This window comes from Hipposideros armiger, unplaced genomic scaffold, assembly GCF_001890085.2.
Source record: "Hipposideros armiger isolate ML-2016 unplaced genomic scaffold, ASM189008v1 scaffold_14, whole genome shotgun sequence".
NCBI classification, from domain to species: Eukaryota; Metazoa; Chordata; class Mammalia; order Chiroptera; family Hipposideridae; genus Hipposideros; species Hipposideros armiger.
The window spans coordinates 1,527,961-1,545,538 of NW_017731364.1; the positions used below are offsets into that span (position 1 = coordinate 1,527,961).

Genomic DNA, 17,578 nt, shown 5'->3' on the forward strand with positions numbered 1-17,578 from the left:
TAATGTATGTAAAGTATGCAGCACGCTGACCTTCAGTGATTGCTGGGCAATTTCTACTGGCTCACGTACAGCACAGACCCCGTATTTCTCACTAGCTGGGAGATGTTGCCCAAGTCACTTAATCTCCCTGGGCATCCGTTTACTTCTGTGTAAAATGAGGGAGATGTGTGATTTGGCTATGAAACGTTACTCTGCTTCTAATACAAAATACCAACATAGTGCTACTAATTCCGGTTTTGAGATGAAAGCTAAATTGTAGCCAGAGTACTTTTGGGAAAAATTCAAATGAAGCTTTCTGCAAGCTCTAGGAGGAAGACAGCATATTCAAATAAATGCTTGCTTTTTTCAAATATTGGTCCTTTTATTCAAATAATGGACCAAGAAAATTGACCATCAGCCAACCCACCAACTGCTCCTGTGTTTCTTTGTTAGGGGTTTCTTACGAGCTTCATTGAATTATAAAGTGATGCTTTTTTAAGGCAGAGCAGCAAGGACCTTGTGAAATCATATCCTGTTTGCCTTCAGTGACCCCAACTTGGAGTTACCCCGAGAGTATCCTGAAAGGGGTGTTTTCTCAGCCAACTGGTATTTTAAAAGGGAACCAACCCATGAACTACCTACCCCACTGAGAGGCCAATCAGGTAGAAAAGTTCCTTCCCCTTTATGTTCATTTCATTCTGAAGATAAAGGTTGGAGGTGAAAGCAGGCAGACTGGCAACTGCTCTGGGCCCCTGGACCTCCATCTCCAACCAGCCTCTCTCTCATTTCAAAGTGACACCAACCCACATAAAGGTTCTCTGGGAGCTCCTTTCACAAGACTTTCTATGTTTTCTCAACAAACATATAATCTAGAAGTTTTGTTTCCCCTATATTTTGAAGAGAGACATGTTTCAAAATTGAGAGGACAGGCTAAGTGCCCAGCTTGAAGGAATTTGGTAAAAAAAAAAAAATTTCAATTTCTCTGAAGAATATATCTTTTTAAGAGTATCAATCAACTTTTTAAAAGTCCTACATTCTTTCAATATCAATAGCTAATTTTCAATTGATTACTAATTTTTTTTCTTCCTCAAAGGATAGACAGCAACATTTTAACTGAATCAGATTAGTTTCCCCTGAAGTTAAATTATTTTATTTTATGATTTTAGGGACGCTTGGAAAGCAATTTCAGTTCCAACTCTTTTAAAGTGATGGTATCTGGTAATTTAAGGTGAAAGTATTATTACATTATCACATTTCTTACAAGGAGAAGCTATTAGACTTCAATCTGAGAAAAGGTAAGGCAGACAAGGGGTTGAGCCATTTAAAGTTTGAAGAGCGATCATTACAAGAAGTGTTTAAGATTAAGCATTTTCTGGTATTGTAAATTGAATATGAAAACCCGAGAAGATAAATGAAGAGGTATGACAAGTAAGAATCACTGAGAAATTACAGAATGATGGGGCGTAGGGGGGGGTGGATAATGGGAAAGAAAGGAAAGGCGACCTCTTCAGAGGGCAGTACCCTCTGGTTTAGTCCTGGGTGGCCTTAGGGATAGGATCCCAGAGTGAAAACCACCGCCTCGGGAAGGGCTGACTCTGCTTCCCTCCTCTATCCCAGGAACGCCTGGGGAAAAGGGGGAAACCCTCTCTTTTTTCTTTTCTTTCTTTTTTTTTTCTTTTTTTTTTAGATTTGGTCAGACGTGGAGAATAGGAAGAACTTTTGAAAAACAAGAACCACTGAGAGAATCTATCCTGGGAACAGATTCCTAGCTGGCTGGTCTGCCCTGTTTGCTCTATCTCACTGGCCCTTTCTAGTGCACCTCATCTTTTCCCACTCTTGATTGACAGTGCCTGAAGAAGCCATAGCCTAAAGAGTCCTTTGGATCAGAGGTCGGCACACTGTGGGTAGCGAGCCACATGCAGCTCTTTGGGTATGTTCTGTCTCAAAAGTTTGCCAACCCCTCGAAGAGCCAATCCTGTCCCTCACGACAATTTAAAAATTATTTGAGAGCCATAAATATATTTTTACGTAATCACCATCATGTGAATAATATCCTTTAAAATTTTTATAAATGAAACTATGATAGTTTTATTTTCATTTTCTATTTTACTTTAGGGCCTGCAGCTCCCGAGCCGCAGTTTGCTGACCCCTGGCGGCTCTTCCATCTCAAAAGTTTGCCGAGCCCTGTTTTGGATGCTAGGGGGCAGTCCTCTTAAAATGGCAAGTGTTTGGAGGGTTCAGGAGCTGTCGGCCTCTCATCCTTCACATCTCGCTGTGAACCAGCTCCTTCAGATTTTCTCCTAACTGGTTCAGATCATCTGCATTGGGAAGGGGCTCTCAAGGGGGAGGGGGAGGACAGTTTTAGGACATTCTGTGGCTGAAGCTCTTTGGGGAGGAGACAGGCCTGAGTGGTCCTGAGGCTTTGTGGAAGTGGGAAATAATTAGAGAAAGATAGGGGAGTGGGTCCCACATGCAAACTTTGCCTATTTCACAATTTTTTAGTGCCTCTTTTATCTAGAGTGTTGAATTTCCCAGCGAGCAATGTTAGTAGTTCAATGTTTTTACTGGTTATTATACATTGGACTAATATCCTAAACACCATTTATAATATTTTGTTTAGGGGGGGAAATAGCTTCTTAAAAAACTGCAAACACCGCCACATTGTTTTAACAATGATTTGCAAGCCTGTAGTTCTGAGTCAATTATCAGAAAGTGAGAAACTTCACAAGACACCTTTCTCCTAGTCCCAAGCCTAGAAAATGTGGCGGGAGTAAGTATGCTAAGGACATTAAGAAGAAGTTCCCTACACACTGAATTTTCTCAGGCTGTTGGATTTCATGTGATTTTAACCTCAATGCATAAAAGTCAATGTAACTTAATTTTTAGATGCCTGTAAATCTTAACTGATAAATAAAATCACAACTTTGAAAAGTGCTTTACTAGACTTATCTTTGGTCCCTAATCTAGTTCAATAAACGATTTCCACATAACCGCAAAGCCAGTCAGTTCACTCTCTCTGGGGTAGGGAGGGCTATAGCCTCCGGGGCAGAATTAGCCCAGCTAACAGAGAGGGTGTGGGTTGCTGTTAGAGGCTTATAAAACGCTGCAAATGCTGAAGTCAGCCTTCACAAAACCTCACTTTCTCCTGTTCTTCCTACGTGCTCCATGTCAAAGGTATTTTCAATATCTTCCCTCCTTATTAAGTCTTCCCCCTTATCTTCTCTGCCTTGATCAACTCCTTCATTCATCAGACTTTCTCTGACAGTCTAGTGTAGTCCAGGCATTAGGGAGAAGATCTGGAGTAATGGGTATAAGCCCTGCCCATCCCCTTTTGGCCACTGCCATTAATAGGCTCTCAACACTGAAGTCTCTCACCTAGACCATGATAACTGCAGGCAGCTGGTCCACCTACCTGCCTTCATCTAATCTACTCTTCCTAGTAGTACCAGGTATCTTTCTAAAATAGAGGTACCCTCCCTGGCAACAGCCCTCGACCAAAGCCTTCCGCAGCCTGTCTCTGGTCTACCTTTCTAGCTTTCCGAAACCATTCCCAGAGTAGCCTATGCCCCTTCAGACTTCTTACTGTTATTTTCTCTTTTTAGCTCCCTCAGTGAAAATACGTTCTCATAGATTAATATAATTATACCCTCACCCCCCCCCCTGAATTTTGGATTCTGTATTAGCCTAAGAGATCCATAATCACTTTAATGAGTTCTCCTTTATCCCAAGTCCTCACAGCCTACGAATATAGCCTCTAGGTCAATGTGACCAAAGCATGGTCCTTGTACCACCTGCATTCTTGTGACCAAATGTGCAAGCTAAAAATTCAGATTGCTGGGTCCGACCCTGGGCCTCCTGATTCAGGATCTCTGAGGATGCAGCATGAGTATCTGCATTACTAACAAGCTTCTGAGGGCTGCAGGACATAAGCAGCCTTAAAAATCTTCATTCTAGAAATTCTTCAATGAGCTTGGTGGGGGGGCCACTCCAAGAATTTTGTGGATTGTCCACATCTCTTATGAGCTCTAAGAATGACTAGACTTCAAACATCACAGAAGGTGAACAGTGAAATGTACTTGTAGTTCATGCAGTTCTCTTGTTGAGAATCAGAAAGGTAAATGGAAGCTTACGGGATTCAAAGGAGTTAGAAAGCAAGGAACTGAATCTGGCCCTGATCTGTTATCATTTGGCGAAAAGGTACATATTTGAGATTAGGAGAAACTATTCCGTTTAAGACCTGAATCTGACCTTCCTCCAGCTCCTTTTCATCTTTCACACAGAACATGCTATTTATAAACACAGGACTAAATGGGAAACTAAAATTAAAAAAAACTAAAAATAAACTAAAATGACTAAGAATCTGCTCGATGTCAGGCATCCTGCTAGGTGCTTCCCACATAGTTCTCACTTAATTAGCCCCCTCTGACGTTACTTTATCTGTCCCCATTTTGCAGAAGAGGAAATTTAGAGCATGAGAGATGTAATCTACCTAACTAGATTAAATAAGGAGTCAGGTATATGGGTTAAGTTAGACAAGTAAACAGCTATTAAGGGAACTGCTGGTTTCAAATTCCAGTTCCACCATTCACTAGTTGTATGCTCCTTGGGGAAACTCACTTAACTTCTCAGAGTCTCAACAGCGTCAGGGACAAAACAAAGGACACACATCATCTTCCTCACAAGGGACTGAGGACTGGCAATGACAGCAGGTCCCTACAGCACTTGGCACAATGTCTGGCCCTCAGTCAGTGTCAGCCACCCTTCCCTACCTCTCTGTTCCTTTCCAGCCATGGCTTTTTTTGTTTGTTTGTTTTGGTAAATGTTTATGAAGGAGCCTGTTTGCTCAGAAGCCTGAAAAGGCCTGTTACGTTAAACCATTTCAACAGATGCCCAGAAACACTGTTCATTGGCGCTCACAGACAGTAGCTGCTTCCTTCACCCTGAGGGTTTGTTCCAGAAAAAGGAATTCCCATCAACCTCTGGCTTCTTTCCAGCTCCAAAGAGGCTGTGATGTGAGCAGCAGGGAAAAGCAGCCCCTTTGGGACATGCTTTCAGCTTCCAGCTGGCAGGGGGAACGACAGGAAGTCCCCACATTACTTCTGCCAGGAACCACAGCAACTCTCCACCTTTCCACCGCTGGGCTGTCCCCGATCAGGCTGGGGAGCCCAGGGCATGGCCGCGTGGCTGCCACATCTTCTCAGCAGCCTTGCCACAATTGTTTGCCAACTTCCTGTGAGCTGTAACAAGAAGGATCACTCAGCCCGGAAGACAGAATGCCTGTTTTTGGAATAAGTTCTCTGATGATCATAAAATCATATCATGATTTTGTTGCAGGTAGTGAGTATCAGTGACTCCAGTAGCAATCATGAATGGTTTTGGCTAATAACCTTTTTTTTTCCCCCTTCTGTGAGCATTTACTCTTGAGGGGAAAGAGGGGCATTTATCAGAGTGTTATGATTTGCTCTCCTAGACTGGCTGTAGTTTCATTTCATCTTTGCGTTCTAGGCTAAAAGCCAAAAAGATGACAGAAGTGTCGCCCCGAGTCAGATTCACTGTCTCTCCATCCTGGTCATTTGCCTTGGACAGTGGCCACAGAACACAAGCAGCGACAAAAGTTCTTGGTGTTAGTCAACCTCCTTGGCCTCTTAATAACCATGTAGACGTGAACCTAGACCTTTTTTTTTTCTAACCCACCTTTTTCTTACTAGTTTTCTTACATATTTTAGAATGAAGATTTCCCTGTGGTACTGCCCACCTTGGGAAACACTCATTACATTTATTGATCCTAAATTGATTTCTGACTCTAGGATTTGGGGATCGGGTGCCTATACCCCCTTTCTTCCCACTCACGTTGTTCACGGCTATATGCTTTCTGCTCCCACTGCTTCTCATTGCCTTGGTCTTCAGAAGCAGAAGTTTGACCAGCTTCTATTTGCCAAAATGAGGAAGTCTGGCAGCCTCTGTTCCTACCCAGCTTCCTCTACCACCTCGACTATGAACATACATGCTGTTGTGGGAAAGCGTTCATTACACCAACAAAGCAACAGTAAGGAAAAAAAACAACAGAAGCCCGGGAGGATGACTGTAACACAGGACGACTTGCACCTGCTTAACAGTACCTGCTGCTGAACCCACCTAAACAGGAGGGACCTAGCATCTCAGCAGGATGGGCTTGGAGTCGGAATTAAATAACAGCAGAAGGAAGAAACCAAAAGTCTGGTTGTCAGAGCTTCCTGGATTCTCCGCAACATTTCCCATCCTTACCTTTGCTCCTACACTGTCTATTTTTACCAATATATAAAACCAGTGTAAATAATAAATGTCGCTTATGGAAACCTTTTGTCTTAAATACTTTAAGGTCTTCCCTGAGGAAAGAAAGGTGCCTTATGTTTATTAACTACATGTATTTTTTTTTACAACAAATAAAACAATAGCACTTATTTTTATTGTTCACAATTACTGAAATAATTCACTCTAATTGGAATTCTTATATATGAGAACCTCCACAGACTTACAACTCCCATGGCATTTTTATAGAGTGTGCAGGTCATCAATATGTTGTCTAAGATGGGCAAAAGAAGTCACAGAGATATGAAGTGAGTTCAAATCCCATCATGAGTCAAGGGCAACGGCATGAGTTCCAGGACTGGATCTGGGCTCCCGTGCACTTGACACAACCCTCACCTTCAAAGATGACATTCTCTGAAGTCCATGGTACAAAAGATCAGGGTGATGCTCATTTTAAAAGCAACTTTTTTTTTTAATGTCATTTAATGATTCCACAGACTTCATGGTGTCAAGTCAGGTGAAGTTTAATTACACTTACCTATTTCCAAAAATTTCTACTTTTTTTTTAAGCTGAGCCACCCTGCCACCTGTTGGCAGCTCAGCAGCAGCTCAGCTTGGGCTAGGCATTGAACCACTGTTGCTCAGAACTCGCAGTGAGCTCTTAACCAACTGAGCCACTCGGCCTGCCCCCCAGTTTCTACTTTTTTAAAATGGCTAATCAAGACTTATAAAATTGCAGATTGTTTCCTAACTCTGGAAGACGTGGTAGTGCAGTTCCTCCAACCATGAGGTATTCAGACACAGCAAAGATAATGTCCTAGTTTTGCCAGAATACAGCAGGATGACTAAACAAATTACAGAAGAACGCAGCTTTCTCACTCTAGGAAAAGTCTACTGGGAACTCTAATTCCCACAATGTTTCTGCCTCCAGGAAGGGCAGCCTAAGACTTGCTTTCTGCCTGACTCCTTATTGGCCAGTGGAGTCCTCGTGGGGTCCTATACTCGGACACATTAGGAATTAATTGATGATGGATCCAAACTGTTGCTGATGTGCATTGGAGCCCATGGTCTACTGGCCTCTGGTTTCAGAACCATTCAGTCAGCCAGATATGTAATTTTTGGTGAGGCAGGGGAAAGGAGGCCCCTCGGGTTGCTATGAAGCAACATATATTCCAAATTCATTTTACTGGGGTTTTAATATATGTTACTTTACAACTATATAGTGCTTGGCAATTTTCCAATTTCCATTTGATGCTCAAAATAGTTTCAGGAGGTAGCTGTTGTTATCTACATTTTTACAGATGAGAAACAGGTTTAGAGAGGTTACATTGCTTAGATCCAGGTCCGCTTGATTCCAAGGCTTATGCTCCTCTTCTTTTTAACTTTTCTTTTGAAGTAATTATAGATTCACATGAGGTTGCAAAGACACACAGAGAAGTCCCCATGTACCTTTCCCCCAGCATCCTCCAATGTCAACATCTTACACAGAGTATAATACTAAAACCAAGAAAATGACATTGGCACAATCCACAGAGCTTATTCAAAATTCACCAGTTACACATGCACTGTGTGTGTGTGTGTGTGTGTGTGTGTGTGTGTGTGTGTGTGTGTAGCTCTATGCAATTTTGTCATGTGCTTTTTAAACATAAACTACCCACTGTTCTACAATCTTAAATATGAAGTCAGATTACAGGAATGAATAAAATGATTTCCTTCAATAAAACAGTATCTACTAACACATACATGACAGTTTTTCATAGCTAGTTTCAATTAAGAAGAAAGATAAGGAAGAAATCCCACAAACCTCCGCTCTTGGGAGCACTAGTCTTTGCGAAGTGCCTTTATGGGCACGTCTTCTGAAGGTGATGATAGGTGTGAAACAGGGGAACTTGATTTATTGAGAATTAGGGCAGCAACAGTCTCTCATATCAGAAACTTCTATCAGTAAAACAAAGGTGATCCTACCTTGCCTTCACATTTAGTCTTGTCATCTTCCTTTTCCAGGGAGTTCACATCTGTCTCCACAGAAGCATCCTCAGGTGTTTTCTGAAGAGGGCCTAGAGGGACAAAGAAAACCAGCCATTCATTTGGTGATTTGGCTTATAGATAATTCAGAGTGCTTCACTCAACTTGGACAAGCAGCTGGATTGTGCTGAGGTTGTTGAGCTAAATTGAGTTGCTGTGGTGATAGCCAAGGTTGTAGATGTAATTGGGGGTGAAGGGGAGCCGCAGAAATGAAAGAGTCCTTGACCCCAGGCACTTGACATTTGATCCGAAGAGACAAAAGTCATATCCAACACCACATGAAACATCAAAACACAAAAAATCAGTAAACGTAACGTGATAAAAATAATAGAGTTTCCAGCATTCCCATTTTTAATGCCCAGCTAAACGGTCACTTTCCAAAGGGTCACTTTCTTCATGAAGTTTACTCTATATTGCACTTGATGTTATTCCTGGACTAGAAAGAAGACCAGATTCAATTCTAGGTACCACATTCTACTGAACATTTTTTCCCCATTATACAGGTAATTTATTTGTGCTTATTACAGGAAATCTGAAAAATACTAAAATCTTACTACTTAAATACAACCACTTGGTATATTTCCTTGCAGTCTTTGAAATGTGTGCGCTCTTTCTCTCTCTCTCTCTCTCTCTCTCTCTCTCTCTCTCTCTCTCCACACACACACACACACACACACACACACACACACACACTTATACTACGATTATATAAGGGGGTATCCATGTATGCCTTAGTCAGAAGGAATTATTGCTAATTTGAGGATCTAACAGTTGGATTCTAGAACTGATGGAACCACATTTATTAGTGGATGATGTGACTGTGGGAAGAATCAGTTGGCTGCATCAGGAGGGAACTGGGCTTTCTTGCTCTTGTTATCCTCTTTCCGTCACTCTGTCTCCCTGCTCCCCTTCCCACAGGATTCTCAGACACCTGAGAGATATCCTTTCTTCAGGCTCCATGGCCATTGGCAATAAGATTGGGATTTGGGGAGGAGAAGCCCTGGTTAGGCCTTGAGGCTTTCTGACCCATAATCTAGCTTTACCAGAGGGCTACATTTGGGGTGATAGCTACAAGGCTAATAATTAAGTGGTACTTTGAGTTCTTATTTGTCACCATCACCACCCTTGTACATAGTTCCCTTGGGAAACTCACAATATACATGTGATTAACCTGACACAGGATTTAGCATTTCTAGGTCCCATGGCCAAAACGTCATCCATCAAATGCCATCAATACATCACCCTGAGTCTTATCTGTGGTGGCCTTGGTGGAGGTTGACCATCTAACTTCCAGAGATCCCTCATAACCCTCAGATTCTGTGAACCAACTGGAAGCAGCTTGGGCGTTTCCGTGGGTTTTTCATGGAGGTTATGTTGACATCTGTAGTGAAGTACATTGTTTGCTGTCTCAGGTTATGTGACCACTAAAGCTACTTTATAACAATGGATGATCCTTTGGGCCCCTCACTCTCTGCAGGATCTCTGTAAGCTGAGGGATTCCAGGTATAATAACTGGATGCAAGAAATGCATACACTGTAATTGGTGACACCTCTGACTGACAAGCACCTGCCCACAACAGTATTAAGTACAAAGCCAGAATTAAAGGCGGGATGTGGAGCCATACTGCCAGCACTCAAGTCTTGCTCGTTCATGGATGAGACATACATTATAGACAAATCTCTGCATCTTAGCGTCTTCATCTGGAAAGTGGAGAATCATGAGAAAGCCTACAGGATAGGGTTACTATGAGGCTTTAATGAGTTAATATGTATAAAATTCTTAGATCATGGTAAGCTCTCAGTACATTTTAGCTGTTATTGTCGCCAGATGGCATTAAGAAGAATTTTTCACATTCCTTACAAACTTCAGACAGGCTAAATGTTGTACTCAAGACACAGAACTAACAAGAGTCAGAGCTGACATTCCAGCTACCATCTATAAGCTCCCTGCCCGTGTGAAACATAAGTTTATCTTGGCACAGACTCAGTTACTAAGGAATCAGACAAATGTGTTTGAAAATCCTGTTAGTGACCTGTCTGAGTCCACACTCAGTTGTTAGGCTCCAAAACAAAAGTATGGGATCGTTCTGCAGCGTGAGCTAGCTGCCGGACCACACTCGGTGATCTCTATTCAAACATGATGAAGATCTGTTTACCTTATGAAGGTCATTACCTAGTATGAAATTGTGCGTTTGAAAAGCCAAGAAACAATCCATAATTCCTGTTTTATTTACTTGTAACAAACATATATCCCTTAAAAGAAAGGCAAAGTCATAGACTTGAACGTTGTTTAGTTTTGGGTAAGTGCCCTAGATGAGAGGTCAGGAGAGCCACGTCCTGTTTTCCAGCCATCCAAGAAGGATTTCTCCATGTGTGCGACTGTTTCTGGATATCTGTGGTATGTGCACAAAAGTGTGTTTGAGCGTGCATGTATGTGTCTGTTGAGTGTGTGTGAGAGTGTGTGCGCATAGAAAAATTCAGGCTATAAATGCACTAAACTGTTACCAAGTCTTACTTCTAAAAAGTGGAATATATGATAAGAGACAGGGGACTGTAAATTGTGCGAAATGGAGAATTACCAAAAACCGCCCATAATCTTCAGGTAAATAACAACTGAAAGAATTTGTTGCAAATAGAGCTGCACAATAAGGAAAATTTTCAGCTTGAAGAAGTTAATTCAGATCTACAATAAAGAATAAAAGAATACCGGAAATGGTGACTAGAAGGATAAATATAAAATGATATATATTTTTTCTTTTCTATTCCTTTCTCTTAATTTCTTTAAAAGACATATGAAATAAAAGGAAAAAAATAAATAATAAAAGACATATGATTATTTAAAGTAAAAATTATAACACAATATTGGATGATTTAACATATGTCAATGCAACATTTATGATAAGAATGGCACAGGGGATGGGTGGGGGGCATGTAGAAGCATTCTGTTGCAAATTTCCTATAGTTTACATAAAGTGCTACAATATTAACTCAAAGTAGATTGTGATAAATTAAGGCTGCATGTGAAAATCCCTAGGAAAAACATCTGGGGGAAAAAATGCAAAGCGGTATGTATGCTAAAAAGACAATAGAGGAATCAAAACGGAACACAAAAACAATCTGCTAACCCAGAAGAAGGCAGGAAAGGAGGAACAGAAGAATAAAAAGAAATGAGATAAATAGACAACAAATAACAAAATGGTAGCTCTAAATCTAACTCTGTCAATAATCACATTGTCTGTAAATGGACTAAACACTCCAGTTACAAGACAGAGGTTAATGGAATGTATTAAAAAGGCAAGACCCAACTATATACTGCCTATAAGAAATATACTTTAAAAACAAAAACAGAAATAGAAGAATGGGAAAAGTATATCATGCAAACACTAAGCATAAGAAAGCTGGAATGGTTGTATTAATACCAGACAAAATAGACTTTAAGACAAAGAGTTTTACTAAAGAGAAGGAGGGGAGGACAATTTCCTAATTATAGAAGGGCCAGCATTTCTGGAAAATCAAACAATTATGAATATGCATGTGCTTAATAATGGAGTTTCAAAATACACGAAGCAACAAATAACACATACATCATGTCCAAGAGCAGTTAATCCCAAGAATGTATGATTATTTTAACTTTTGACAGTTAATCATTGTAATCCACCATATTAACAAAAAAAGAAGAAAACCATATTATCATCTCAATATACAGCACTAAAAAGAACATCTGAAAAATTCAACAATCATTCATGATGAAAAACTCTCATCAAGCTAGGAATAGAAGGGAATGTCCTCAATCTCATAAAAGCCATCTGTGAAAAAGTTAGTAACATCATACTTCAAGGTGAACTATGAACTCTTTCTCTTAACATTAGGAAAAGACAGGGATGTCTGCTCTCACCACTTCTATTCAACATTGTACTGGAGGTCCCAGCCATTAGAATAAAGCAAGGGAAAAAAAGCATAAAGATTGAAACAGAAGTAAAATTGTCCCTACTCACAGATGACATGATTATATTTCTATACAGAAATATATTCCTACTGAGAATTAGATATGGCAATTCTGTTTACTGTAGGGTTTAAAAAAACCATAAAATCTCTAAGACCTTTACCCTCAAAACTGGTATATTGCCAAGAGAAATTCAAGAGGACCTAAATAAATGGAGCATTATAATATTTATGAATTAGAAGACTCAATACTGATAAAATAACAGCTCTCCCAAACTGATCTATATATTCAGTGCAATCTCAATCATAATCCCAGCAGAAATCAAAAGGTGATTCTAAAATTTATATAGAAATGCAAAGGACCTAAAATAGCCAAAACAATCTTGAAAAAGAACGTTGGAAGACCTACACTAATTGATCTCAAGGCCTAGTAATAAACTATAGTAGTCAAGGCCATGTGGCATTGGTGTAAGGACTTACCTATTATATATTTTAAATCTTTTCATTAATCTTTTCAAAGAACCAACTTTACCACTCAAGTGCTTAGCATCTGGTGGGACTTTTAAAAGTCCTTACTAGAGTCTATTTTATGCTAATAGTATTTGTGCATTTATATTATTCCTCTGCTGGATTGTGAGCATCTCTTTGCATCAGGCACTCAGTTTTATCGAACTTTGTCAGTCTTCAATGCCTGTACTATTTCATATCTATGGTTTGTTTTAAATAATGTCTGTCAAAACAACAATCATTACGCATTTTAAACAACCACAATCTTCATTTTCATGGGGACTGATGAAACAGAAAGCCAGACTTTTTTCCTTAAATCACCTACCCAAGGCGGAGGGCTGGCTGGTCTTCCATGACACCCATTTTGGGGAGGGTTCAGGATGGGGGGCCACAGGTTGCACTGGGCGAGTCTGTCTGGCTGCCAGTTTCATCAGGCTCATTTGCCTCTTGTGAAATATTTCCTGTACATCACCCAGCTTGTGCAGGACTTTCTGGGCTTTGGCCTGCAGGAACAAAAGTAAATCATGAGCAGATCACTTAGCACTGGGCCTGAGGACATAACACATTCCCTTCCAACCATCCTCCCCTCTCCCCCTACCCCACAACCTCCCTTGGGTGATCCTTCTCTGGGCATCCACATACAAGTCATCACATGTCCCACGTTGCACCAGAATTGTGCTTCTAAGAGTCTGCATCTCCCACTTGAGTGGCAATGATTGTATCATTTTCACTAATGTCTCGCCAGTGCTGGGAATACTGCCTAGCACAGAGTAGTGCTCAGTAAATCTATATTGAGCAGATACATATTCACTAAGCCATGTCCATTAATTGTAGAAAAGGTTGCCACAGGGCATGGATGAAAGGCCTTAGGCCAACTTAAAAAATGACAGAATTTAAAAATAAGAAATGTACCCTGAATAAAGGCCCTGATGGAGAAAAGGGTTTAAGTGTTCTGGGGAAAGAGTTGGCTAAATTCTGAAGCAGGATCAAGGAAACCACAAGCACCTGTAATAAAAAGGATACACATTTATTTTGTGTGATTTCTTCTCTATATACAAGTAGGAAAGAAATAAACTGAAGAAATATCAGGAAGAGATGAAATTCACAGATGTTCCCATAACTGACTATACGCTCTAAGGAAGAGGTTCCGAAGAATAAGAATCAAACTGAATGTTTTTGAGTTTCACCAAGGCCTGACTTCAGCTGAATCTGTTTCTTTCGGCCACGCTTCCAGCATGATGTTCCTCCAGCTCTGGTGGGTCAAGGGAAGTGGGTAGCCTCTTCTTCCTCAGGCTGATTCTGGCATCCGTCTTGTGGATGATTTTAACCACCAAAGAACAGACCCAGACTTAGAAGAGCTGAACCACCACAAATTATGCAGGATGCTGTGAGGATTACTAACTCTGAAAGTCTCACAGGCTCAGCACATACCCAGGAAAGGTGCCACATTTTGCAAGAAAAGTAAAATTGTCTTTTCTTTTTCTTTTTTTTTATGATTTGTTGAGGTGGAAGTTGTTATTTTGTTTGTTTGTTTGGTTGGTTTTTTTTTTTAAAGATTTTTATTGGGGTATTGGGGGGAAGGGAACAGTGCTAGAGAATTGGGGGAAGGGGAACAGACAAGTTGCTGTCGTTTTGTTCTTCAGTCTAGTTGTGAGGATGTTGCTTCACTGGCCCAAGCTGGCACCATCATTGTGCTCTTCCAGGCCGAGGCAGATCAGTCACCGGCTTCTGGACGGCCGCTCACGCTGGCTGCTGACTACACACGGTAGCCCATGGCAACCCACTGCCACAGGGGCTGCAGCCCACGCCGTCGCCGGCGACTCACAGCAGCCCAGCTCCAGGTTGAGCTGTTGTTCAGCATCTTAGCTGTGGAGGGCAGTGTCACTGGCCCTCATATGTGGGATGCAAACCGGGGCCCTCTGGCGTCCCAAGCCAGTTCTTAACCATCGCGCCACTCGGCCGGCCCAAAATTGTCTTTGCTTATGCAGGGCCATCTTCTGAGGGAAAGAGCCAATGTCCCAGAGGCAAACTGGAGTGTCAGCAATGGAAAACTATTCCCCTACAGCCTGAGGGTCCCGTCAAAGCTGCCCTCTGCACCAAGATCTGAGGCTTGTCTCACTCTTTGGAGGGTCTGCATACAGACCTGCACTGTCCATCCAGGAACCACTAGCTACACGAGGCTACTGAGCGCCTGAAATGTGGCTGGTCTGAAATGAGCTGTGCTGTGCTGTCCACATAATATGCACACTGGATTTTGAAGACTCAGCATGAAAAAAAGAACATAAAATATCTCATTAATAATTTTTTATATCAATTATATGTTAAAATGATATTTTGGACATAGGTTAAATAAAACATTAACATTGATTTCACTTATTTTCACTTTTCAAAATGTGGCTGCTAGAAAATCTTATTAGCTCACATATGCAACTTGCATTTTATTTCTATTGGACAGTGTGGGTCTAGATCAGCAGTTGGCCATCTTTTTCTGTAAAAGACCAAACAATAAATCTCAGGGTTTGCAGACCATCTGGTCTCTGCTATTGCAGCATAAAAGCAGTCATAGATAATATAGACATGAATGAGTGTGACTATGTCCAGATAAAACTTGAACTATATAAGCAAGCAGCTCTGGCCCGCAGGCTACAGTTTGCTGAGTGCCTAATCTAGATTACGCTTAGGGCCTATGTTTAAAGGGTCTCCTCAAAGAATGTTCCTCTGGCCTCAGGAAGCTCAGTTATACAGTGCACTAGAGGTTCTGATAACACAGCTATGAGTCCACATCCACCCCCAAAAAAACAAGTTCCCTGTGTCAGCATGATGGCAATGCTAGGTTGTATTTCTCGGGGGATGGTGAGAAATCTTGGTCACCAGCCACTACTACCTTGCCCTATCTGGCCCAGTGATGAGCTTGAGGAAATTGAGGTGTAGGTGTTCACTGCTGCACAGAAATAAGAAATCTGACTGAATGAATGGTTGCCAAATTGGTGATGTATAGTGTGCAGCCTTACTGTGAGGTCAGTGCCACACGCTAGAGCCCAACGGCTCATTTGGCCTGGACAGGACTCAAATCACCTTTGCCCTTCTGCATCTATCCCAGGATCCCAGAGTGAACCCTGGAAATGGTGAGGCAGTCAGGAGAGACCCTAAATTCCTAAGCTCAGACCAGGGGGAGGTTGATACAAGATTAAGAAGTGCATTCCCCCCCTTTCCTCTCTCCTTTTTTCACTTGCAAATCCATTCTCCACACCACAACTAGAATGATCTTTCTAAAATGTAAATCTGATCCTGTAACTTACCTGCTTAAAAGCCCTGCAGTGGCACCCACTCCTCATGCTGGGTCACTGGGCTCTTCATACTTGACCTTGACCATCGCTTCCCCTGTGTCCCACCGTTCCTCCATTTTACGAGGTCGGGCGATTAAGTTCGCAAACTCATCCTAGAAAAAGTACTACTTGCCTCACTGCTGAATATCACTACTGTCATCTTTGAAGCACTCCCCTTGGGAAGCTATGCACTGACATCAGTGCCTAGTTCACCCTTCAAAGCAATTTTGGAACTCTTTTTCTGGAATGGCCATCAGAGATGTCATCGTATTACCCTTGATGTCCTGAATGTCATCAAAATGTCTTCCTTTCAATATTTCCTTTATCTTCGGGTAAAGAAAGAAGTCATTGGGGCCAGATTCGGGTGAGTAGGGAGGGTGTTCCAATAAAGTTATTGGTTTACTGGCTAAAAACTCCCTCACAGACAGTGCCGTGTGAGCTGGTGCATTGTCGTGATGCAAAAGCCATGAATTGCTGGCAAAAAGTTCAGGTCATCTAACTTTTTCACACAGCCTTTTCAGCATTTCCAAATAGTAAACTTGGTTAACTGTTTGTCCAGTTGGTACAAATTCATAATGAATAATCCCTCTGATTTCCAAAAACAGTTAGCAACATCATTGCAACAAGTTCATGAACTTAATTGTCAGACCTCATATAGGCTCTTGGACCAAGAAGCGTCATGGGGGATATGTTCGTCTTCCACTACATGGCCAGCACTGATGGCAGGGACTGTGATTTTCATTACTGTTGTCCAGGAATAAAGCACAAACTGGGTACCAATGAATATCTGAAGAATTGGATTTTGCTATTTGCTACTGAGATTGTTTCATTCTCTAGGCTGTGTAGTGAAAGTGAATGAGGGAGAAAAATCAAAACAGCAGCAGTAAGGGTCAGCACAACAGCCATGTATTAGGGAAAAGCCTTGACAAGCCTCAGACAGAGATGGGGGGGCCGGGGGGAGGCTGCCATTGGAACAAAAGTTTCATGGCTGATGTTGCTTTGATAATTACCATGTCTTAAATGTAACAGATTCAATCTTTTAGAAATAGAGTACCAGTTTTTTTTAGAAACAAATTTTATTTTTTAGAATAATTTTAGAGTTACTGAGAAATTGCAAAATAATACAAAGCATTTCCAAATACACCACACTTCTATCAATAGCTTACATTACTACAGTATATTTGTTATAATTAATGAATCAATATTGATACATTATTTTTATTATTAAAATAAATTATTATTACCATTAAATAAAGTACATGCTTTATTTAAGTTTCCATCTCTCTTTTTTTTTTTTTTTTTAAGCTGAGCCATCCTGCTACCTGTTGGCAGCTCAGCGGCTGCGACTCGAACCGCTGTTGTTCAGAGCTCAAACTCTTGAGCAAGCTCTTAACCAACTGAGCCACTCAGCCAGCCCTATTTAAGTTTCCTTAGTTTTTACCTAGTGTGCTTTTTTCTCCCCAGGGTCCCATCCAGGACGCCACATTACATTTAGTTGTCATGACTTCAGT

At 41.2% G+C, this 17,578-nt stretch overlaps 1 protein-coding gene across 1 annotated transcript in view; it reads right to left on the reverse strand.

Annotated features, from left to right (window-relative positions):
* Positions 1-17,578, reverse strand: part of MCF2L2 (MCF.2 cell line derived transforming sequence-like 2) — a 170,510-nt gene that overhangs the window by 101,446 nt on the left and 51,486 nt on the right. The window contains exons 11-12 of the mRNA XM_019667780.1: positions 13,067-13,244; positions 8,233-8,324 (exon numbers count right to left, since the gene is read on the reverse strand). Of these exons, the coding sequence (XP_019523325.1) occupies positions 8,233-8,324; positions 13,067-13,244 (270 nt within the window). The remainder of the gene's footprint in view (positions 1-8,232; positions 8,325-13,066; positions 13,245-17,578) is intronic.